This window comes from Carassius gibelio, chromosome A17 (genome assembly GCF_023724105.1).
Source record: "Carassius gibelio isolate Cgi1373 ecotype wild population from Czech Republic chromosome A17, carGib1.2-hapl.c, whole genome shotgun sequence".
In the NCBI taxonomy this organism is placed as follows: Eukaryota; Metazoa; Chordata; class Actinopteri; order Cypriniformes; family Cyprinidae; genus Carassius; species Carassius gibelio.
Window position 1 is genome coordinate 23,278,318 of NC_068387.1, and position 25,125 is coordinate 23,303,442.

Consider the following 25,125-nt stretch of genomic DNA (forward strand, 5'->3'; position numbering starts at 1 on the left):
TAACAAAGGAATAGATATTACATATTTACAATATCCAAGAAGTTATATTACAGACAAATATACAGACATTTAACAAGCTAACCTACTTACAAAAAAAAAAACCTGTTGCTTTAAATACACAAGAAAATAAACAGTGAATGCATCTAATTGTATTTAGTTTTTTAACATTCCTGTGTAGCTTTTCTTTACCTATTTTGTCTAAATCTAAAGCAAAACAATTGCATAGTGATTACTACATTTGTAAGCTCAAACTGAGGGATCTCTTGAAGTTAACCACCTCATTGGAAGTGTGAAATTAGCGTTACAACCCTTTGAAATGCTTCATTATAAATTATGTTGCTGTTGAGGTGGGGGAAATAAAAGAAGGTTTTCAAAACTAAAACGTTCAAGAGCAATAAACTGTCTGCATTCAAACTTCACCAATTACTTAAAAAAAAATAAAATAAAGTCAGATAGTTAAAATAATAATAATAAAAAGACAATACTTAAACATCAGAGTAAACCTCAGCAGTGGATACACTATATCCTTCTTTTATCTGTAAGCTCCTAATGCTATTGTTATAGGTTTACTATTTCCTAATAAAACAAACCTATGTCCCAATATGCATATAGAAGAACCTGTTGAAAGGCACTCTCTAAGAAGAAGAAAGACTGTTTTCTGAATTTAACATCTATTATTGCCTTAACATGCATTCATGAAAATGGGTTTAATCGACAGTGGTTTTAGTTTCAACTAGATGCAAAGACAATGACATTTGTGTAATCTCATTAGCAGATAAACTCAAGGGTGATATGGCTTTACTGTTGAAAGTCACTGGGCAAATTCATTTATACCTAAAAAGGTCGCCTGGAAAACTGCCCTAATGACCATACAAAATTCCCAACGCAAACAATGATGATCAGTTTCACCTCCATTATGCTAAGGGAGAAGTAATCCTATATTTAAAGACCAAGTAAACATTTTCTTTTGTTTTCTTAATGAACTCCAATGGGGAAAAAAACAACATGCTCCAATATGGAGCTTAGAATGAGTAAACAGCTTCTTTCACAAATATTACCACAAATAGTGGATACACAATTGCTAGCAAAACCAATCAGACATCTGTCTAGCTGGTCTAGAAGTTTGTGTGTTCAAAAAACAAAAAAAGGTTAAATCAACAAAAGTCTTTGGATTTACCAGAGGCACAACAAGTGGTGCCCACAGCAGCAGGACATTGACAGCAAACAAACAATAAATACATAACATTAAAAACTATTCTGTACATACATTTTTTAAACATAAGCAGCAGCTATACCTGATTCATTGATTGGTAGATCACATTTGTGGTTTATGAACATCTTCCTCGTTTGAGTCTGGTTTGAGAACTGGGGAGCCAGTCACCTTATTCAAAACAGTGTCTTGAGACTTTAACCCTAGAGGAACCAGTTTAGGCATAGGCCGCCATGTCACACTGGTCCCTTCATTGGCAGACTGACCTGATGCAGCTTCACATGCAGCTTTCATGTGCAACAGAGGTGGCAGTGTAGGGGCATCACCTTTATCATTGAACGTTGGGGCATGTGGACTCTGAACATTTGTTGATGGTGCAACCCCAGATTCAGATGAAACAGAAGGTGAATCTGATCCAAAAATGACTTTGACCAAGTCATCCACTTTGGGTGGGATGTCAATTTCATCTTTAGAATCTGGAGACATTAGATCTTCATCCAGAGTTAGGAACAATGGACTGAGTGCACGGTCATCATCCCGTTCTTCATCTGCCTGCTTGTCCGAACATGACTGTACCTCGCCAGGCACGACAATTCTCTGATCTTCATCTTCGTTACTCAGCTGCTGGCTAAGGAGAACCAGTTCATCTAACAAAGACATGAGACTTTCATCCTCAGGATCGTTGCAGTCATCCGGACATTTCTTGTCCAGTCCTTCTTGGTTGGATGAAGTAACAGATGCACTGTTCTCATCTCCTCCTACAGGTTGTTTGGGGACATCCTTGGATTGAGGCTCATCCACAACTGCCCTTTCCTCCAATTCAGGAATTGTAACATCTGAAGGGTTCTGCTGATTCTCCACAGGTGAAGGGACAAATGTTGGCTGTGCCTGGACAACAGATGTATCTTCCACAACTTTCTGTGGTATTACCAGATTCTCCGCCGGTGGAACCAGAGAAATAACATTGGTGATATTTGGAACGTTGGCGTAATCCACTGAAAATGAGGCAATGTAAAATAAAGAAACGTTACCCATATGAATATCACTGAAGTATGGAAGCCGTTTCCGCCACTGAATAAACAATTAAAAAGGTAATTGCAACTTTAAATCTCCCAACTGTATCTTTCTGTGAGATATAAACTTGCACTTTGGAATGTTTTTTTTCTCAGAATTGCATAATATAGACTTGGAAATGTGTCATATAAGATTACAGTTCAGAGAATTAAAGCCAGAACTGTAAGAGAGTAATTCAATTGTGAGAAAAAAAGTTTATATCTAGCAATTCTAAGAAAGTTGACCTTTTTACCTTATAATTGAGCTTATAACCTTTCTAACCTTTTCTCGCGATGACTTGTTTTCTCACAACTGTGATATTTAAACTTACACAGCAAGTGATAAATTCCAATTCTGAAGGAATTGTCTCAAATGTGTTATAAAGTCAAAATTTCAAGATATAAACTTGCAATTCTGAGAAAAAAAAATTCAATTGCGAATTTATCTCACAATTCTCACTTTATTTCACTTTATATCAGGCAGTTCTAACTTTGTAACTCACAACTGGAAGTTTTTATTACTCAATTCTGACTGTGTAAGTCGCACTTAATAATTTAAATCATGTAATTCTGAGAAAGAAAAGTCAGAATTGTGAGATAAAAATTCACAATTACCTTTTTTATTCAGTTGTGGAATACTGGCTTCCACAGTGAAAAATGTAGTCAGCTTAATCAATAACTTGATTGAATAAATATATGCATATATCAGCCAAGCTAGCTCACCTTGCGTGTTAATATTAACAGGACTGTTTGTAATTTTAATAAACTGAGACTGCAACAATGGAAGGGGACTTTTCACTCCAACCGGGTGAGATATTGCAGGAATTATGGACACAGATGCAACACCTAGTAGAAAAAAAAAAGACGCAAACCAACACAAAATGCTTGTAATAATATCACTTATTATATTCATGACATTTTTAAAAGCATATTGACCGTTTCAGAGGCAAACCTGGTGTGGATGATTGCTGTGTCCCTACAGAGGTGATGCCAATTGGTTGAAGTTGGTTGTTTATGGTTATGATTTGATTGCATGGAACCATGGTATTCATCAGAGGGAATACTTGAGGTATACACACTAAACAAAACACAAGAGACATCAAAAAGTGTGAACATCAAAAAAACAGTTCCAACCAAGTCAAGTCAACATGGCACATGTAGGTAAAAGTTTTCTTCTCGGACTAACCATTAGTTATAAGAGGCTCTTTGACTGGAGATCCTTGTATCACCTGGGATGTGGCACGGGAGAGAATGTTTGGCCGCGTTCTCTCACGTGGTATTGGGGAATGTTTCACAGGACTAGGGACAGAGACAGGTTTCTTTTGTGGACTGGAGTTGACGGATGGCTGAGAAGGTTCAGATGTACTACCTTTCTCTTTATCCTGAGTTTTAAGAGAGTTTTTGCTACCATCGACGTTTGCAGGTGAGGCTGGTGCGGATTTGGAAACACTTTCAGTTCGTTCCAAGCTTTTTTGTTTTTTAATACTCAAGTCTATTGGTTTGGAAGGAGAATAGGTAGGTTTGGGAACATTTTTCAATTTGTTCTGGTATGCTAAACCTTTCCGTTTACTTCCAAGATCAGCTAGTTTACGTTTTGGTTTAGATTTGGGCATTGCCTGGTTCAGCTGGGACTTCATCTCTTTTGCATTAGACTGGGATTCCAGAGATTTTTGTTTAGTAATAATTTCACTAAGCTTCTGGCTGATGGCCTCCGTGCTCTTGTCTGTGGAAAAAAACAGATAGAATGTTTGTTAGCAAAACACAGATGCTCATGCATTAACATTATAATTTAATATAAGAATGTCTCACAAATACGAAGTTGCCGATTTGTAATAACTTGTGCGCACAAAAAAATTATTCCACAGTCTGAAGAACTGCCTTACCACACAATAGTGAAAGTGTCTGTAGATAACGCTGTCTCTTAAATTGCAGCTTCGCTATTCTTTCTATTAAGTGGTCCTCCTGGTTAACCAGAGACTCAATCTCTTTTTGAGCCTTGAAAAAAAAAGCCATGAAGCATAAGCAATATTTTGAATTTGACATGACATACAAGCATGAATTGAAGCAAAACCAACAAACCATTGTAAGGATTCTCATCTTGGAGGTCTTAAGATTTTTTGAAGGCTTTCCGAGTGTTTCCTGAAGTTTAAGAAAGCACTCTTTAATTGTGTGGCGCCTCTTTCTCTCCAGCCTCACTCTCTGTACAGACATTTTATAATACAATGCATTCAATATATTACAAGTGTATGTTACAGAACACACAGAAAGGGTTGGATAAGTCATTTAAAAAATGTATGTGTGAAACAGAGGGGATAAAACTTACCTTGACCCTCACCTCCAACATTTCATCATTAATGTGCTTCCGGTCACTACAAAACGTTTAAAAATAATTGGTTTACTTTTATAAGCAAAGCATCTACGGTATTTTCCAAATGGACTCGTAGTGTAGAAATGAATCAGGTTAAATACCAAAATAAAAGATAAAAAAATGTGTAAACTACACGTCCACATAATCAGACATTCATCAGGTGTGCAATACCTCTGATGCTGATTCCGCCTCAATGCAGATGCCTGAAGTTTGGTAATACTGTTTTCCTCAGCAGACTCTTCAATAGTCTCAATATCAACCACCACCTCTGCAAAATCTTTCATCTCAGAGCCCAAACCATCTGTATCCAACATCCTCTCCTCTTTATCAGAATCCTGGATCAAAAAAATAAAACTAGCCTGAACAATCAATATATCAAGATTGTTGAGCTATATTAAACTATTCAGAAAAGGTGAAAAGAGTCAATTTAACAAAGCTCTTACACTCATTATACATGCATCTTCTCTGTCATCATCACTGTACAAGTCAGAGTCATCAGTTAATTCTGTTGCATCCGAACCAATCTCTTCCTCTTCAGAAACTGGAGCAATGTTAAAATGTGTTTCTTTCACTTTGGGATTAGCTCTGTTACCAGCTTCAGCCAAACTCGAACCATCTCCAGAAAACTGACTTGGTTTTGGAGAGGAGGCAGCAGAAGATGGATGCTCTGATACATTTTCTGCTATTAGTTCAGAACTGTCACAGCTTTTTTGTTTAGAAGGATCCATTTCAGATTGGTTAGGGACATGACTGACTGCCCCCTCTGTTGAAACTGAGCTCTGAACAGAAACGGCAGTCTTAGACTTAGTGGAGTCTTGGTTCAGTAGCGTTGAACTTCCATGCTTAAGCAATGTAAAGCCACTCTGAGGGAGGATAGGGGAGGAAGTTGGAATGATAATTCCTGTGTTTTGAAAAGGATTTGTTGGGAGAATCCTTAATGTGCAAGTGCCAGACTGTCCCAGAAAACCTGGGACAACTTTAAGGGTAGAAGGAAGGCTGCTCACTGTGACCGTCTTGGATGCAGTAAGTGTGTCTGGCTTGCCACTCATAGATGAAGATGTAGAGACTGGTATAGTGACAGCAGGCTTTGTCTGCATTTGTGGTGTTGGGCTGGAAGATGTGACTATGGTAGCACTGCCACCCTGAGGCATTTTTGGATTGACAGAAGTAGCTGCGGGCAAACGAATAAAGGTTGCTGTGGAGGGGAAAATACATAATCATTAATAATATAACAACATAATAACAAAAACATAATGCCTTTAGAGCAGGGATAGGCAACTCCGGTCCTGGAGGGCCACTATCCTGCAGAGTTTAGCTTCAGCCCTCATAAAAACTCACCTGCCTGTATATATGTAGATATCTCGAAAACACTGATTGCCTTGTTCAGGTGTGTTTAATTAGGGTTGGAGCTAAACTCTGCAGGATAGTGGTCCTCTAGGACCGGAGTTGTCTATCCCTTCTTTAGGGGATAAGCACACATTTGTTATGCTAGTTTATTAACTTCTCACTAGATCTGAGTGAAATAATCTTTAGAATATGCTGTGCAAAAATGACAACATTAATTTTTATATTAAACAGTGTTTGCCAGCAAAAACACTAACAAATTAAACAAATAAAAGTGAATTTAAATACTATTTAATACTTGAATACTATGTATGTGAAGTTTCAAGACTGTACCTGTTATTAGTTTACATTTTTAACAAAATGGCTATACAACTAACTATATATATATATATATATATATATATATATAAACTATGTATACACAATATACAACTGTAACTACATATAAGGCTTTTAGGCATTCCTGTAGCTAAAAAAAAAAAAAACCTATGGGAATGCCATAAGGAGCATGATTTCACCAAGTACAACATGTTCCTAGCTCAAAGTCCTTGTTGATCCGGGAACAACATTCCAATCAGCCAATCAGAATTAAGATATAACTTTTCAGGAAGTTTTCATCTGTATTAAGCTTACAATCAGGGTTAGGTACTTCTACGCCCTTCTTAATCAGATACCATTTCCCACTGATTTAAGGAATGAATTATGGGTAGGATTAGGTTAAGTCTATATTTTTGGACAATAATGTTGATCCAGGAACATGTCTTACCTTGCAAAATCACAGTGACCGCCAACGTCATGGGTTCGATTCTCAGGGAAAACATGGACTAACAAAATGTAAATGTGTACCTTGAATGCAAACTTTGCTTTGGATAAAAGTGTCTGCCAAATGTGAATATGTTACACATCTATATTTACTGGTTTTCCTGAACCAATTAATACAGTATTCCAGAACCACTTACGTTGACCTTGAGATAGGAGGCTGGGTTTGATAGCTTTGATTTGACTCAGGGGCACCAACTGCAAGAGCTGGCCATTAGGATTACGGTACAATGTGTTGCCATCAGCTGTCTTCACCACCTGAAGCAGCACCCTTTGGCCTGGGGTCTGTTGGGGACAACTCTGTGTGACAGGCTTTGTAAACCTTGGAACACTACTGGTGAGGCCTGTACTACGGGACATAACTGTGATATAAACAGTCTTTTTCCCAGGAGTGGTCGATCCAGGTGATGAGACCGTAGTTGTTGGAGTTAGACCAGACACACCTGAAAAAAACAGAAAATGTTTATTATGGCAACTTAAACATTGGACTTGGTTGCTTGGTGAAATTATTCAAGGACACTGTGAAGCATATGAAGTCATCAGGCCCAAAGCACCAAACTAGCCCATAATCAAAACAAATGATAAAGGTGATATTACATTCACAATAGCAAAACACCTGTTACTTTGCAAATGATCTGAGAAACTATTTGACAATTATATGACCACAAATTGCCAGGTAATTTAAAATGTGTGACTGGTTGCTATGTTTTAAACATTACAAATTAATCAGACTATGTTAAACAATTACTATAAATTTCACAATGCTAAATGAATCAAGAGGAATCAAAATACAATCATATTTTCATTTACCACTGTAAACACAGTTTAACACATCTTTACAGCTGTCCATACCAAGGAAATATCTGACATTATGTGTCATATCAAAATCAAATATTTTGTTTAAGTCTACAATAGCAGTCACAAATGACGATAAACAAAGATAATGGGAAGGGTACACACACACACAAAAAAATTTAAGTAATCAAGCAACATACTTTGAAGCTACAGCAAGCCCTAAATCACAAGCACAGACCCATATGAAGATAAAGTATGTTAAATTCTCCCAGTAGCTGCATGGCCAAGGGTTTGTTGGGTAGGGTGGGGGGTGGGTGGGTGGCAGCACAGACACACAATGGCAAACCAAGGAAGCCAGGCTTACCCAGAGGCAGGCTGGGTGATTTAGTGAGGTTGGTTATGGCAGGGGCTTGGACTTTTGATACAGTGGGAAAACTGGTGCTACCTGTGGAGTCTGAGGGCTTAGACACCTGGGTAAGCAAACCTGCTTTAAGAGGAGAAAAAGCCACCCCAGAAGCCCCAGCCTCCTTGCCAATCAACAGCATGGAGGAGGGGATGACTATTTTTGGAACGGAAGGCTGTAAGTGTGAGGTGCTAGTGTTGGTCAGATTTTGAGAGTTGGTGTGGTTGACCACAAACTGGTTGAAGACCTTTCCCACTGGGGGCTTGGTCACTGTGCAAAAAACAAATTATGGAGCAGGTTAAGTCTGCTACTTAAGTTACTGGCATATTCACATGTAGTAAAGCTACTCAAATGTAACAGTGATATGCACTGTTCCATAATATGCTGGATGTCAAAAATTTTGGTCAATAACATTGAGAGTAAAATGTCTGGAGGTGAAATTGCAAACCTTTTCTTGACTTACCTACAGACTTGATGAGCGGTGTGGTTATTGAAGCAGACGTGCTGGTAACTGTAGTTAATGTGGAGACAGAAGAGACCGGAATTGATGTGATAGAGGCCTTTGTAACTGTTGATGTTGTTACCAAATTAGGTCCAGACTGACTGACTGGACATATTCTCCCAGTTATATAAGCTGCCAGTCTGTTGGCAGGGTGCAAAGCTCCCATCTTTCCCAGCTCTAATTTGGCTTGTGGGTATGTCTTTCCATTAACCTGCAAGAACAATTGATCACAGGTTTTAAAGGTCAGGTTCTAGTCCATTCGAAATAAACACACCTTATATTTAATTCATGCTGTTATGTATTCCAATACATTTAAATGGTTTTATCAGATAATTTCATGCATACCATTATCCGTCCTGGAGCATCAGGTGCTTTTTTCTCAGCCTTGAGTAAGCCTGCAGGACAACATCTGGAGAGGAAGGGCAGACCTTTTACCTCACTCATATCTACATCCCTTTTCAGCTCAGCTTTGTTTTGCTCAACCTTCTTATCTTCTGTTTTCTTCTCTGTAGGTTGAGAGATGATGACTTTGTATGTATCGACAGAACCATCCTCCTTCTCTTGTAGAGTTTTGGAGACTGGCTGAATGAAGTACTTGCCAATCCAGAAAGGATGCTTCAAACGATCCTGAGCCATGTGCTCACATACTATCCGCATAACATCATTTCTGGTGTCTGTACTAGCCCAAATGCATTCAGATATGATCTCAAGCCGCTTGGCAGGGCCAGACAAATTAAGAGGTACAAGCTCTCCCTCCTCTATATCTGTGAGCGGAAGGGAAAAGGGGGATTTCAATTTAAGGACCAGCTTTGTAAGACATTGAACTTGTACTTGAACCTCACAATATGTTGTCTGACAAACTATAATAACACTAGCTAGTAGCTAATTACCAGTTAGGACAAAACTGACCTTTTGTAGAGACATGTTGGATGTGGTGTTGGTCAACCTGCAAAAATTATAAAATGTTTAGTTAGTGTAAAGTTTTCACATGGTATTTACCAAAAATTTGCCTTCCTTCATGTAGGAATCTCACCATTTTTTGTTTATCATGGCACATGGAGGAAAACGGTCTCGAACGAGCACATGTAAGCTTGCTCTCCATATTGTCCCCAGTTATATTCAAATTTCTCTGTTCCACCTGAATAAAGTAAGGAAATATTTAGGATATCAAAGTGTACACATCAATGAACTTACGAAAGAGCTAACTTGAAAAATTACAAATACAAGGAATCTATAATGGAGAGAAAAATGCACATTAAATAGTAAAGTCATTAAAGCATGTTAAAGGAAAAATGATCAAAACTGATGTTATGGTTGCAATGTCTTTTAAAACTACAATTCTGAGTGTCTCACCATTTTTTTTTCTGAAGGACTGAAAAAGCTTTCCAGGTCATGCATAAGTTCTAGAGACAGGAGTGCTGGAGAGGGGGATCTCGAAGGAGGAGGACAAAAAAGAACTTCTGAATCCAAACCTTCTCTTTTTCGATCCCATAATGTACTCACACGCTTAGCCGGTTCAGGTGCTGTATCCGGATCTGTCAGTACTGCAGCAGAAGGGCATCATAATTCAATTAATTTAATTTGCATAGCTCTTTTCGCAATACAAATTAGGCGTTTCTCAATGTCAAGGATACTTCCTTGGTAGGACTGATCCTTGCAAGTCACTTCCTTCAGAGGCTAGGTGAGACTCCTCTTTAGCATACGGAGAACACGTAAATGGAACAGGCTAGCAAGTGCACGTAATTGCGTCATTATGTCAGTGAAAAGGTCCGTTTGAATAACGCTGTGAATGGTATCATTAAATTACTTTGGACAACTTAACTAGTTATTTATAAACGAAATGCCGTTGACGCAACCAATTGTTAAATGACAGGTCCGGTTCAGTTAACCATTTGTATTTGTATAATTTACAATATCAATACGGTAGTAATTTGTACTGGCATTTAAACGTCAAACTTTACTTATATTTGCTACAGTTATAACAAATGTTTGGTAACTTAAATAATAATCGTTAACGTTCGACATTTTAGAATTTTTGAACTAACGTTAGATAGCAAAGCTGCGCGCATAGGGTTGTGGGTGATTTGAGAGCGCGAAGAGCGCGAAGGATTCACATATGCATCCTTTCATGTGTATGGCATATTCTTCGAACGAAGGACTCCGAGGATCCTCGACTTTGGAACAGTCCTTCGACGGATGTCGATGACGTAGCATCCTCGAAATACTGGCTTCCGAGGATCCTTCCTTGACATTGAGAAACACCTATTGTTTCAAAGCAGGTTTTTAAAGGGGTCATATGACGTTGATAAAAAAGTACATTATTTTGTGTATACAATGCATTTATGCGGTTTAAAAAAAACACATTATTTTCCACATACTGTACATTGTGGTCGCAGTGTAAACATTAAACCATGTCTGCATTTGTGATCGGAGAAACGCCAGACTATCCTTGTAAAGTTGGAATTGCCCCACATTATAGAAACAACCTTTGTGCACAGTCACCACTGTAGGCAACTCCGCAAAATGTCACATGGACTAATTTGATTATGTTTTTCTTACCTTTCTGGACATGGACAGTATACCATACACACAGTTTCAATGGAGGGACTGAGAGCTCTCTGACTAAATCAAAAATATCTTAAACTGTGTTCCGAAGATGAATGGAGGTCTCACGGGTTTGGGACGACATGAAGGTGAGTTATTAATGACATAATTTAGATTTTTGGGTGAACTAACCCTTTAACTTTTATAAAGAATGTCTCTTTGGGATTGATACTTTAGTCTTTGCAACTTTAGGGATCTTATCTATGCACAAACAGCTTTTTAACACACCAAAGAGAAAGGAATACTTGACATTGCATCATATGACCCTTTTAAACAATACAAACATGTTGGAAAGATTAAAAAAATAATGTTTATGGGCAAAGTGGTCAAACGTTAGTAATGACAACAGTACAGCTATTGCAATAAATTATAGACTGACCATATGTCTTTCTTTTTTTGTTTTTCTTCCTCCATTTAGCCTTGTTCTCCTCCGACACTCCCTGAGGTTCAGAATCAACTGTTGCAATTTCCTCCTGTTTGGGGGTCTTAAGTGCAACCACTTTGCGTCGCAGACAGCTACAGCCCAACATGCACTGAGGTTTTCCACAGTGATGATGTCGCCTCAAGTGAACCAGACTGGCACACACGCAGCCAAGCCTACAGGATACATTGAGGCAGGGTGGTGCACGTCGTCTTATAATTCTGATGGCATCAGGGTTTCCTTTTGATACCCCCTTAAAGCGGAGAAAAAAAGAGATCAGGAAGATTCCAAGGTGTTTTGGAGAACACTCTGTTATTATTGACAATCAAACTACACACTAAGATGAGTCCCAATTTGACTTGTACCTCAGCGGTGACAAGAGTGGCTAGTGCGATGGCAGCCCTTTCTTCTGTGATATAGGTACGGTGTTTGCCTTCCCACACTGCTCCATCTTCCACATCCATAAGCTTCACCAGAGTCTTAGGCAAACCTGTAGTACGTCCGGCCGCACAACTTGATGGTGTGGAGCCAGAAACTTCAACCATGGAAGTCTTATTAGAAGCTACCACTGCAGCATTTTCTAGAGCAGGCTTTACAGCACTCAGACTCTTGGATTCCTTCTTATTTTTACATTTCTTGTTTTGCTGTGGCTTTTTCAAGCACAAAGCAGGTTTGTTAACAGGAAGAACTGGTTTTGTTTGCTTTCCTATACACGACTTTAAGTGTTTTTTAGATTTACTTTCCTCTTTGGGCTTGAAAGTTGGCTTGACTTTATTGGATGTAGTGGATAAGGTAGCTGGTAATTGTTTCTTAAGTACACTATCCAGGGTACGAACGTAGCTAGTGCTCTTAGTGGGAAGCTGGTATGCTACATGTGCAACATCAGTCTGGGATAAGGCTGCAGCTCGTTCATCTATCAATTTGCCCTCACTGGCCAGGTACTCATCCAGCATGTCACTACAAAATGCAGACAGGTTCTTCTGTCCTGCATCTGTGATTGACATGCCTGCAAATAAAATGTAATGCAAAATTACATTCTTTTAGCAGCATTATCATATCCATTTTTCAAGTTAGTTAATATATTAAAGATATATTCTTGTAATTACTTGGCAAAATGGCATACCATCGGTAAGGGATCCTGAGCCAGCAAACTTATCTCTCCATCCTTTAATTTTGGTGAAGTCAGTGGTTTTTCCTGTCCTTGAAACAAATTGGACTACAGAAGGAAAATGCATTAATGACAATGAAAACCTTAATCATCATTAAAGCATGCTTGTTAATATTACTAATATCCGTTACCTTGAGATGGTGCTGAAATTCCTTCGGGTGAGAGTACAGGAGGGGGTATGGGTAATTGCACACCCAGATATTGCAATCAATTTCCAGGGTTAGATCAAGCAGATTCAACTTCAATCCAACTATGATGAGAGAGATTTTAAATCAAAACTTTATTGGGCTGTTGTATTATGTATGGTAATACAATTGCGATACTTATAAAGTTATATATCAAAAACCTTCTTGTAGCACCGGATGAATGACCTGTCTGTGCCTCATGAATTTCAGATCACGTAAAAGTATTTTCTCTAGCTCCTCAATCTTTTCCTCTATACTTTCATAGCTGGCCCCTGTTTAAAGCAAAAAAAATAATTAAAATAAATTAATTTCAAAGTGTTTCCTTCACATTAATCATGATAAGACATTTCATTCTTACCATCAGTATTCTCTGTGGTTTTTTGTGCCATCTCCATTTTGGCATCATCTACAAGGTGAATCTCAAGAGCTTTCTATTTCAGAAGGTACATAAACCACACAGAATGTCACAAGGATGTACGATCATAAATTAATAGAAAGTTTACTGTAGAAACACCAGGTAAAAAAAGAAAAAAACATTTTAAAGTAGTAAAGCAAACCAAATAAAGTAAAAGTTCTCCATCAATTCAAATTCTTCTGAAGTTTAACAAATTCTTTGTATGAGGAACAATCCACATTTTAAATAATTGCTTTAAAGAAATGTACTCTCCATGCCACACTTGAATAAATTCAGTTATTGGATTTTTTTATATTCAAATATGGTATATATTTAATACACTTTGACCCAGGTTTTATGTCAATAACAATGATTTACCAGAAAGGCAGTAGAAAATGACTTAATTGATACTAAGCTTGGCACAAGGGTGAATAAGGGTGAGATTAAATTTTTGGGTGGCTGATGGTTTTAAAGTACCCTTTCTACATTCTAAAGTAAATTGACATGTTATTTGTGTTACCTTTGACAAGAAGGAGACAAACAACTGGCCTTCAACATCTTCCAGGCTTGGCTGCATTGGAACAGATATGGATCCTTCGAACACCTCATCATCTTCACCGAACTTACATTTTCCTGTTTTTTTCTGTTTAGTCTTCAATTTCTTGAAAGTGCTTTCATGAGAGGAATGTTTATTTGGTTCAGATACAATGTGATCCGAAACATTGGTGTCACAAAAAACTGCAGACTGCAATTCATGAAGAGGACCTGGTCGATCAGAGCACTGACTTTGAGAGATCAAGTCAACTGTTTCCCTGGGATGTTCTGGCCCACTAGGGACACTTGAAGACAATGATTCTTTTGAAGTTATGGTTTCATCCACAGGTAAATCTGGAATAAAATCAAGGATCTTTCTGGGGGGTACTGGCCTGCTGTTGAATAGACCTAGTGGGAAAAGGTCAGGAGAGGAAGAAACTGTGCAGTCCAATAGCCTTTCTGGAAAAGAATCAAGGGTCTTTCTAGGAGGTACTGGTCTTTCACAGAATAGACTTGGTGGAAATGGATCAGGAGAAGAAGGCGCTGGGCTAGGTAAGGAGAAATCTGGGGAAGATGGGTCATCTAATGGCAAGGAGAGGGATTCCTCATGTGTGAAAAATGTGTGTGAAGGGACTTCTTCAGAAAAAAGCTCGGGACAAGAGCCCTTGGAAGTGTCTATGAGGAAATTAGAAATGGATTCACTCTCAGCAACTTCAGGCATTGATGCAAGTTGCTGGTAAGGAATAATGCTATTGTCTGTACTAGATGGAACATCAAAAACAGATGTAGTGACAGAAGAGACAATAGGTGCATCAGCAGAGTCAATGTTAACTCCAGGTGAAGTAGGTGAACAAGTGTCATGCAAAGTGTCACATGTAGGGAGAGATGAAATGTCTGACTGAGACCTGAGTGTGTTGTCAGGATCGGTCAAAGAAACATCATCAGCATTATGAAATGCACTAGAGATAATGTCAGGTGTTTGGTCAGGATCAAGTTTGGAGGGAGAGATAGTGTTTGGGGCATTTAATGGATCACTACCAAATGGGGAAGGTGAAAATCGAACAGATAATTGTGTTCCTACAGGTACAGGGGATAAAGTTACTGATGGAGATAATAACGTAGTAGATGGAGATGTTATGTTGCTTGCATCTATTGTCGATGATGATGATTTAACTTTTTCAGATAAGGAGGTAAGTACTGGTTGTGAATCTGAGTTAGGGGTAACACAAGGGATGGAAGACATCAAGGGAGATGAGCTTTCTGGGGTTATGACAGGTTCACAGGACTTTACAGAGTCTAAGAATGAGCTGGAAACATTAGGTTTTGGTGTAGTAGGTTTTGTTTTAGAATTTCTCTGTTTAAGAAACTGAGCAAGGAGTGGTAGGGGTACACGTTCTGGCCGCTTATGTGGTAAGGCTTTCTTTGTGTTTGCTTCAGACTTGGCCTCAGTGTCCAGAGAAGAAAGGGTCTCCATCCTCTTTTCATAATTTTGGTCACTGGGTAGCAATGTAATCTTGTCAGCTTTGTGTTCATGTATTTCTGTTTTATTTTCATCTGTTTTCAACTCTGTTTTTGAGGAGGTGTCTGTGCTTTTACATCTGTGAATATCACCCGCCACAGTTTCATCTATACTAACAACTTTTAGTATATTTTCTGTTTTGGATGATATGTCCATTCCCTCCTTTTGTTCACTTGTTGTGGATGTTTGCGAGACAATACAATTTTTTTTGATATTCTCAAGTGATAACCTTTTTACTTTCACATGAGCACCTTTAATAAAGTCTGAGAAGGCCAATGATGATGGCCGTTTCTTGGTGCTGTCAGAGAACGGGAGAGAAAAGACAAACATTGTTAAATTTGTCAAAACTGGCAAATATGTACAATATCAGAATTTTTTTTTTTATGCAGGCTACAGCCTAAAACACTCTTTGCATGTATGTGAATGCAAACACGGAGTATTTATTTATTTTCTGGCCAACTGATATGATAGCGGATCAAATGCTTGAAGAGAATCTTGCTGAGAACATTAGATACATGTGAAGATTTATGGCTAGCTATCAGAATAATACCACAGCCGGTTTACAGGTGTAGTTCACCCAAAAATAAAAATTCTGTCTTTAATTACTCTCTCTCATGTTGTTCCAAACTCGCAAGACCTTAGTTCATCTTCGGAACACAAATTAAGATATTTTTAATGAAATCCATGTGCTTTCTGACCCTGCATAGACAGCAACACAGCTACCACGTTCAAAGCCCAGAAAGTTAGTAAGGACATCTTTTAAATAATCCATGTGATGTCAGTGGTGTAAATAAAATTTTATGAAGCTACAAGAATAATTTTTTTGCACAAAGAAAACAAAAATAACTTTATTACACAATGTTTCTTTTTCATGTGGTGCAAGAGCACCTTTTTTACAAGAAGAGGAAGATGCACACTGTACATAAAACAGTCTTCGTAAGCAAGTCTGAAGATTTCGACAGGGAGCACAATTTTTGCACTTGCAAAAACTGCACTTGCAATTTTTTGCCCAGCCTTACTTATCTGAACCAGAATATACATACAATGAACTAAGAGAGAAAGGCATTCTACATCAGAATGCCGGCTCCTGCGTCAACAGCAGCACATGTATATGCAGGATCAGAAAGCTCTCGGATTTCATAAAAACTATCTCAAAACACTTGCATAGAGTATGTTTCTTGTGGAAATCTGATTCAAAGTAAAGTAAAACTTTGCTTCGGTTTGATATGTCGATAAAACTACTTACCACAAACTTTGAACATTTGCATCTACAACGGAAGCATCGGTATTAACAGCTTTCCTTTCTCCATTTGTAGGGCTGGGAACATTGTGATCCTTACTGACCTTTACAGTAGCATTTCTCTTCATGAACAGAGTTTTTAAATTATTCAAGGTTGTCTTCTCCCTGCTTAGTTTGAGCTCACTCTCTGATTCCTCAGTGGACATTCCATTTTTGGCCTTAGATGATCGAGCATTGACTGCATCGTCCCTGAAACCTTTGGCAAAGGGGTTGTAGTCAATTTTGAGTTGGGTGATGCTAAGGTTTTGATAGGCCGTGACCGCAAAGAACTCTGTCTGAGAAAAACTTAGAGTTATGACATTGGGTCTGTCAACTTGAATGTTTTCAGAGTCTTTTTCTGCAGGTATGATATGAAGTCGAGGGAGGTATCGGTGCATTGAGTGCAAAATAATATGTTCCTCCTGATCCAAGTTGTTGCAAAGTTTCAGTCTGTAAAATGAAACAGGGTACTGCATCCAGTGTAGGCCAGTAGCAGGAGATTCTGGGTGTACAAACAAACGTGCAACATGAGGCTCAGCCTTCCCATTGGTTTCCCATCCTTTTCCACTCCATTTGTATCTGTAGTTATCAACTGGAACAATATCCATTGCCAACAAGTAACTCTGGAAAGGTTCCATTCCAGAGAGACGAAAGCGGCAGTAAGGGAACATTCTACGACCTTGTTTAGTCAAAATCATCTCAGTCTGACATCTATAAAACTCATTCCACATACTGTTGTTGTCTAGAGTAACAGTGATGCCTTTACATCTAGTATCTGCTGGCAAGTTCTCAGACTGTACAGTGTTGTTGGTGTCTGCAAAAGTGGATGATGTTGGATGGATGCCTGTTACAACAGAGGATGTCACCATTTTATTTGCTTCACTAATTGCCATCAGGCTGCACTTGTCTTTCCCACTATGACGAGACTGCAACTGTTTAAGTACAACAAAGATGGATGGTGGAGAGGTAGTGGGAGGTGCCAATGTTGGGGCAGTCACGCCCTCTTCATGAAGCACCATTGCACCCTGCTTCTCTGTACCAGCCATGGGAGTTACAAAGTCATCTGGAAAGCTTCCGAATCTCTCACCTCAGCGTATATCAGATCTACATCCTTAAAAAAACAAGACATACATGGCATGGCACGGTCAACGCATGTTTAAAAGCTAGCAACTGGAAAGCTTAACAACTACATTATATACAGTATTTGTGTGTTACTCACTAGATTACACATCTACTAGTTAGGTGAAGCCCTGTTTGGCCTCCATGCATAAATATGTGAGAGGACAATTTATTCCACAAATGTAATACCTTGTCTTTTGTCAAAATGTTGACACCCTGATTGAAGAGTTTGAAACACAAGACTGGTGTGTAGTGTAAAATGCTTATTGGACTACATAAATCACAAGAGGTTGTCTATCATAGGTATTACATTAGCCTCAAGGTAATACTTGTGAGGACATCTAAGTAAGTCCACTTCGCAAGAGAGTTTTGTGCACACTTGAGTCAGATACAGTTGAAAATTATAGGCAGGACATTTAAAGATCACACGGTCAGAACACCTGAAATTACAGGCAGGTGCAAGATTGGAACAAAACTTTGCATAAAGGTGGCATGATGGCTACCTTGTACCTAAACAATCTACATCTATCTCTGGCTCTGTAAGGGACAAACAGTAAATTAAAAGCCTTGGTGTTTGGACACATTCAAGTAAAAAAGAACAGTAATCATATGGAAAAACTGAATACTTTCAGCACTTACTAAGATATTTGTTGCCTTGAGAATGAGAATTGATAAGAGATACTGTTATAGTACCTTGAACAGCCCATGCCACTGACTTTTGCCCTGTTTCCCCCTGGTATTAAAGGGGGGGTGAAATGCTGGTTTTCACTCAGTATCCTGTTAATCTTGAGTACATATAGAGTAGTACTGCATCCTTCATAAATCCAAAAAGTCTTTAGTTTTATTATATTCATAAGAGAAAGATAGTCTGTACCGATTTTTTCCGGAAAAACACGACCGGCTGGAGGCGTGACGTGTGGGCGGAGCTAAGGAATCACGAGCGCGAATAGGCTTTTGCGTTGAGAGCATGTGGAAACTGTGACATTACCGTGAGGGAAAACCCATCATCCAAAGCAAACCATGGCTTACAGTCAGATTCAGCCGTTTATTTATGATCCAGAATCATATCCAGAGGCTGAAACTGAACGAGAGCAGCAGCAGCAACGACTCGCTCCGAGCGGGGCTCGAACCCGGATCTCTGGCATGGGAGGGGACGCACTAACAAGGAGGCAGAGATATTTGAAGCAGTTTTACTCACCGCCTGCGGTTCCAACACACGATCGTGACCCTTTTTCCTTGGGATTGCATCATCCTTAAGAAATAAACGATACGCAAATCCGTCGTCAAACTGGGCCTTGTGAACAAGCATCTTCGAAATGCAGGGAATAAACAAAAACACTTGCACAACTCCGTTGATGCTCTGTAAAAATAAACTCCATCCACTGGTCCCTTAATGCTGTTTTTTTTTTTGGTAATCTGTGCAGGGTTGTCTTTCCCTGGCAACCAAAAACACACTTCTTTTGTGACTTTTCGCGACGCTCTCGCTCTGATCAGTGAAATGTCTGTGCTGCTCAGCCTCGCTATACGGGAGCGCGCGCTCTTCCGGCAGAAGTGCCTTAGGACCCATATAAGGAAATTCCGCTCCATCTAACGTCACACAGAGCCATACTCGAAAAAAACTTTCCGAAACTTGTGACAAACAGGAAGGAGTATTTTGGGAACAAAAATACTCCTTCAAACGTACAACTTAATTTTTGAAACTTTGTCCATGTTTAGCATGGGAATCCAACTCTTTAACAGTGTAAAAAACTCAGTATGCATGAAATAGCATTTCACCCCCCCTTTAAATAGTTTTCACAAGGGGTCTGCTTTAAAGGGGTCAACATTCAATTTTGGGATGTGTTGTAAATAACAAAATTACAGCTGCCTTCCTTATCCTCATTTGGTTGGTTTCCTTTTCGCTTGAAAGTTGTGGAACAATATTTTGCTCTTTAAACAGTATTGACATCCCAATAAACTGATTCAAGTGTTATGGGGAATGTCTTGACAAAATCTGAACACAAGTATTTAAAGGAGTATTACCTGTTGGAATCAGTAATGCTTTTTGACTGACCACTTGTGATTAGATAACTGAAAACACATCTTAATACCAGGTGTGTGTATACTGAATATATGCATGGGGACAAATTGAAGTATGCACATAAGGAAACCTCTTTGGAAACAATCATTATTATTCTTGCAGTTCCATTTGAAGCCACTAGTTGCATCATCTTAAAAACAAAGTAATGGTATTTTGAGTTGATGTTTAAATGATCAGCTATAATAACATTTAATGTTGTAAACAGTGGACTTAACAGAAATGATCAAATATGAATTAAATAAGTACAAAAGATTATTATTGGTTTTAATTTATCACTTAAATCTAAATTTAAGCAAAAATAAGACCGTACTACAGGTAAGAAAAAACAACTACATATGAAATGTAAACAATACTGGGTGTGAGTTTCCAGGCATATAGCAATGACAGGAAATTCACTACTAGAGTAGATGCAAAGCAGTCTCAGAGACGACTGATCATGGGCACAATATACACACACAAAACCTGAAAAGAATTATCAAAGCAAATAGGTAGGCTAGAAGATACATCATTTACAGGGAGCTTTTTGTTAGCTAGAAACTGCATAATAAACTTAACTTTTGCTGCAAGCTCATAGATGACACTTTGTTTATTCTTAAAGTACAAACCCTTTTTATTTATCTTTTGTATGGTGATAAGACCGACTAATCTCAATTGAGGATTGTGTTTTGTCCTACCTGTGACATGACTTGACTTGGCTCTTCTCATCCAGAATATTTTGCAAACATGTCAACTTGCTTAAAATGGTTTCAATAAATATTACTAGGTACTACAAAATTAGTAATGTTTTTCTAAAATCAATATGGCATTGAGGCATCACTCTGCTACATGACTATATTCCTAATATGGCACAAACTATTGTACATTATTGTTAAAATATGAGCATGTAACAACACATTATTTTACCCGATGTGCTGTGTAATTACATTCACTACACTTTGAGAATGGGGGAGAACTCACAAAAATGTATTTGACTAATCAACCAAAAGCTGGGACTCATTTGATGATTATTTCTTCTCTCTAATAATTAGGGGCAACTCAAGTCATGTACTAGGCCAACATATTGCTGTACAAGAAGTGTTAAAGGGGTCATATGATGCGATTTCAAGCTGTTCATGAATAGATAAGATCCATAAAGTTGCAAAGACTAAAGTCTTAAACCCAAAGATATATTCTTATTAAAGTTTAGACTCGTCCACACCCTTCTAAAACACCTCGTTTTAACACGCCCCCACACGTCTACGTTAAAATGTTGGAAGATCTGTATAAATCACGAAAATAAAGAAGGCGTAACTTTGATAATTGCTGTTGGCGCCATGTTGTGGAGACGCCGTTTCATTGTGAAAGCAAAAATACTTTGTTTGGCCTTTCAAAAGAGGACAATTAGAAATCAGTGGTTAAGTTGTATCTGCAACACGGTTCCAAAACAGTTAAACCCAAATTCAGATGTGTGGAGCACATTTTGTGGAGTACAGTTTCCTGAACCTGGGAGAGAAGACAACAATGCCGGCTGTTCTGACTCACAGTCTGTAAGTACGTTTACATATTTAAAGGATTTACAACTGATGATTTAAATGCGAGTTTTGAGTAGTGTGGAGTAGTGCTTGTTGTTTAGACGATCACAAATGCAGACATGGTTTTATGTTTATGTGGCATGATGCAACTCAACACATAAAAAGACTGTTCAAGTCATTATAATCCGTAATTATGTCCCCACTGGATGCATCAAATTGCTCGTTTGTATTGTGTTTTATTGATTTTGTCTTGCCGTGGCGGTGTTCTGACCGGGAAACGCGTATGGTGAGGTGTGTAACATTTGTCTTACATGCTTGAGACACTCGACCAATTACAACGCACTTTTCAGACCGATGAAGTTTGTAAAAAAAATTTGGTGTTTCAGAAAGGCGGGGCATAAAAGAGAAACAACTATGTACAGTATGTGGAAAATAATGTGTTTCTTAAACCTAAAACAAAACAAAAAATACACAAAATAAATGCTCTTTTTAGCAACATCATATAACCCCTTTAATGTTCCTCTGGTCATGCGATCGCAACATGTCAGCCCTCATGATGCAATACACTGCAACATTAAAACTACTTTTATTTAGCTGCTTTTATCTCAAGTCCGCAACCCATGTGTGAGTATCATATAAACATTTTCTTACTGTGTGAATATCAAGGTAGGTTTACACTACACGCAAAACGCAAGTAAATAGTGAAGGTTTTGTCTTTCAGAGCATTCCAAATATTTTAACATTTTGAATGCATTATTAATTACATATGATTTACTAATTTAAGTAATAATATAAGTTATTAACAGAAGGCTAGAATGAGATGCTGCTACACAATAATAAGTTGCATAACCCTCTATAAAATGTTATAATAAATCATAAATATTTGTTTCCTATAAGGGTAAAGATGCATTTTAAGACACTCAAATTTCTCAAATCTTTCTTATTAAAGTAAAATACAATAAATTTAAATATTCATTGACAACGCCATAACATCACCCTAGCCACATGCTTTTGAAAACGCAAAACAAGTCCAATCTTTAATAGACATCTATGATAATAATAAAACCTAAATTATAACTTCAAACGCATTTGTAACGCAATGTGCGCATGAATACCGAGAAGGTTCATAAACTAGTCGATTCGCTTACCATAATAACGTGACACTAGACCTATTTTAACTAATTCACAGGTGAGTAAACGCGGCAACAACCGACGTACATAAATGTTAATTGTCCATTCAAAGTCAAGAAATGGAGTTTCAGTCACCTTTTGTGTAACGGACGTCGAGTAATATTCGTCGATGGCGCGTGTCTCTAATAGGCCCGATAACTAAATGCTGGCGCAGATGGCGCGTGCACGTAGAAACATCTCGAATGGCGGGCGAATATGATGCGAGAGCGCTTAGAGATGATCTGCACTCTGGCCACGAAGTAACAACGAAAAAGACCCTTGTTCAGCCTACTTTTCCTATTTCTTTTAACAGATGTAGCTTTATGCGGTTTAGACTGTTACCTTTCGTCAATATGAAATGCATATTATGCATACTCTCTCTCCTGTCTTCGTTAAAGCTGTTTTGCTCTCTCTCCCTTCTCACATTATTACACCGTGCGTCTCACCCTCCGAGCTTTACGTGCGTGCAGTGACGTCAGGACGTCGCCGCTCAGAATACTGCACGCTCATTCGCTTGTGACTACCACACGCATGCGCTGCCTCTGACTGATTTGGCTTTTTTTTAATTATTAACCCAAAATAAAACACAACATTTTACAAAAACATGCCAGAGTGCACAAACCATTGATTCATTAATCAAAAACTGCATATTCGTGAAAAATATTAAGTTTTTGCTTTTTTTTTATTTTTTTATTAACAATGTTCTACAAACTTGTGCAGTAGTACTTAGTCTCCTGTAGAAAGTGAATGAAATCTGGCCTGGATCCTGACCATTTCTTCGTATGTATGTGAAATTTCCACAAAATACTAAAAAGCTGTACAAGTAAAATTATTATTATTACTTTCACTGAAATAATGAAATATATATATATATATATATATATAAATATTTAACTTAAATATAATATTTTTTCCTTCTAATAAAATTTTCCATATCCACCCAGAAAATCCTTGTGTAGCCTATACACAATTAAAAAACAGATAGACAATAAACTCGTTTTCCATATAACAAAATTACAGGAATAATCAATATCCAAATTTAATACCTCAAAGACACTTTTAGCTGGACATGTAAAAGTATTTTTCACAAATATGCCAACTTTATTCCAATTATATTTCTAAATATACTGGTCCACAATAAGCTTTTATAAGTAGCTGTGTCACCTGTTATAATATTCCTAATATATTTATTAGTACAACTTTGTTTAAGAATAGCAATGCTTCCTATAAATTAACTGTCTTTAACATTGATATATGTTAGCGCGCTCGATCATCATGGGTGAGTCCAAAACCATACCCAGAAAGGTAATCGACTGGCATGACTAACGCCGCCTTCACACTGGCAGTTGAAATCCACTCCGTAAATACGCAATACTCCCACAGTGGACGTCGTACTACACCGCTGAAAATCTTCGGAAGCGAGTAGAACAAAAATGGCGGAGAGATTAGAACGATTGATATCGTCTGTATCTGAATGTGCATGTCAGGTCAGCTAAATGTGATAGTGGTATATAGGGCTGCAACAACCCTGCACTCGAGCGAGAGAGACCGAGTGTGTCTGAGAGCTGGGGGCACGATATTTAATCATTCATTTTTATTGTATTAACTGCCCTTATAATGTTAGAAAATCATGAAAAAAATGACGTAACTTATCATAAAATATAAAATCATTATTTATTTTATTAAAGGTTATGAATTCAGGTTTGTTTATCAGTACCATAGCAACGCCAATTTCTGCTGGAATTGTCGGATAGGAACCGTCTGTAGCCTTTAGCAAGAGTAAAAATGTTTGAACGCATCTGAATGACCAACGGACACGATTTTTTCCGCACCGCACTCGTTTGGACCCGGTTCGTAGCCATTCGCATGTGGTCTGGGAATCTCCATAGGAAAGGAATGACTTCCGGTTGTTTCGTAGCCGTATCGGAGCTGATTTCAACTGCCAGTGTGAAGGCGGCATAAAGCGTGCTCTTTTGCATGTTCACAGACAAATTTAAACATGCTAGATGGGCGAGGAGTCTTGAGTTTGTGTTCCTCGAGCACACTCCCGAATTGTGGGATGATCACCCAGTTGTCCAGATAGTTAAGCACTCGCATTCTACTGAGTCTCATAGGCGATAGTGCTGCATATGGGGGTCCTAAAACCAGTTAAATGTACGACAGGTAATGCATCCACAGCGCATTGCACCAGGGACATCTGCATCTGAAAACTTGGGCTGCACCGAGCTTCCCCGAAGGAGAGGTTTAGCTTATATTGTGGGTAATAGTCAGAAGAGGAAAAGAGCCCTTTTGGTGAGGCATGTAATATTTTATGTTTATTGCAACAGAACACATCGGTTTCAATACGACATTTAAACATACATTCTCTTGGTTCTCTTCTGGCTGCAGAGTGAACTCTGAGTGAGAATGCGCCATTTTGGCCACTGGCCCGTTGTCATGAACGGGCCGTTTCTTTCTCCTCCTGGCATGAACCAGCAGCATATCCAGCTGATCACTGAGCTGATGACAATCTGGGCCTAGACCTGGGGGGAGAAGCATTAGATCGTTTGGGAAGGAAGTGCTTCTGTATACTTCTCTTAAAAAAAACATCCACCGCAACTCCAAAGAGACTATGTTGGTTCTGCATCTCACATCTCTGTAAGCGTCAG

General features: G+C 38.4%; 1 protein-coding gene across 1 annotated transcript; it reads right to left on the reverse strand.

The window, feature by feature from the left end:
- Positions 1 to 261: 261 nt before the first annotated feature.
- LOC127933207 (MAX gene-associated protein-like) lies at positions 262 to 22,559 on the reverse strand. Its single transcript, XM_052530007.1, is given in 26 exon segments — positions 262 to 2,205; positions 2,986 to 3,108; positions 3,215 to 3,340; positions 3,449 to 3,985; positions 4,146 to 4,257; positions 4,342 to 4,461; positions 4,586 to 4,631; positions 4,802 to 4,965; positions 5,074 to 5,825; positions 6,934 to 7,236; positions 7,953 to 8,261; positions 8,455 to 8,704; positions 8,839 to 9,257; positions 9,403 to 9,439; positions 9,527 to 9,631; positions 9,847 to 10,037; positions 11,477 to 11,771; positions 11,884 to 12,524; positions 12,642 to 12,734; positions 12,818 to 12,892; positions 12,895 to 12,936; positions 13,033 to 13,143; positions 13,230 to 13,302; positions 13,786 to 15,616; positions 16,565 to 17,708; positions 20,471 to 22,559. Coding segments are annotated over 25 exon segments (8,724 nt in total). The 5' UTR covers positions 17,644 to 17,708; positions 20,471 to 22,559; the 3' UTR covers positions 262 to 1,315.
- Between the last annotated feature and the right edge of the window lie 2,566 nt (positions 22,560 to 25,125).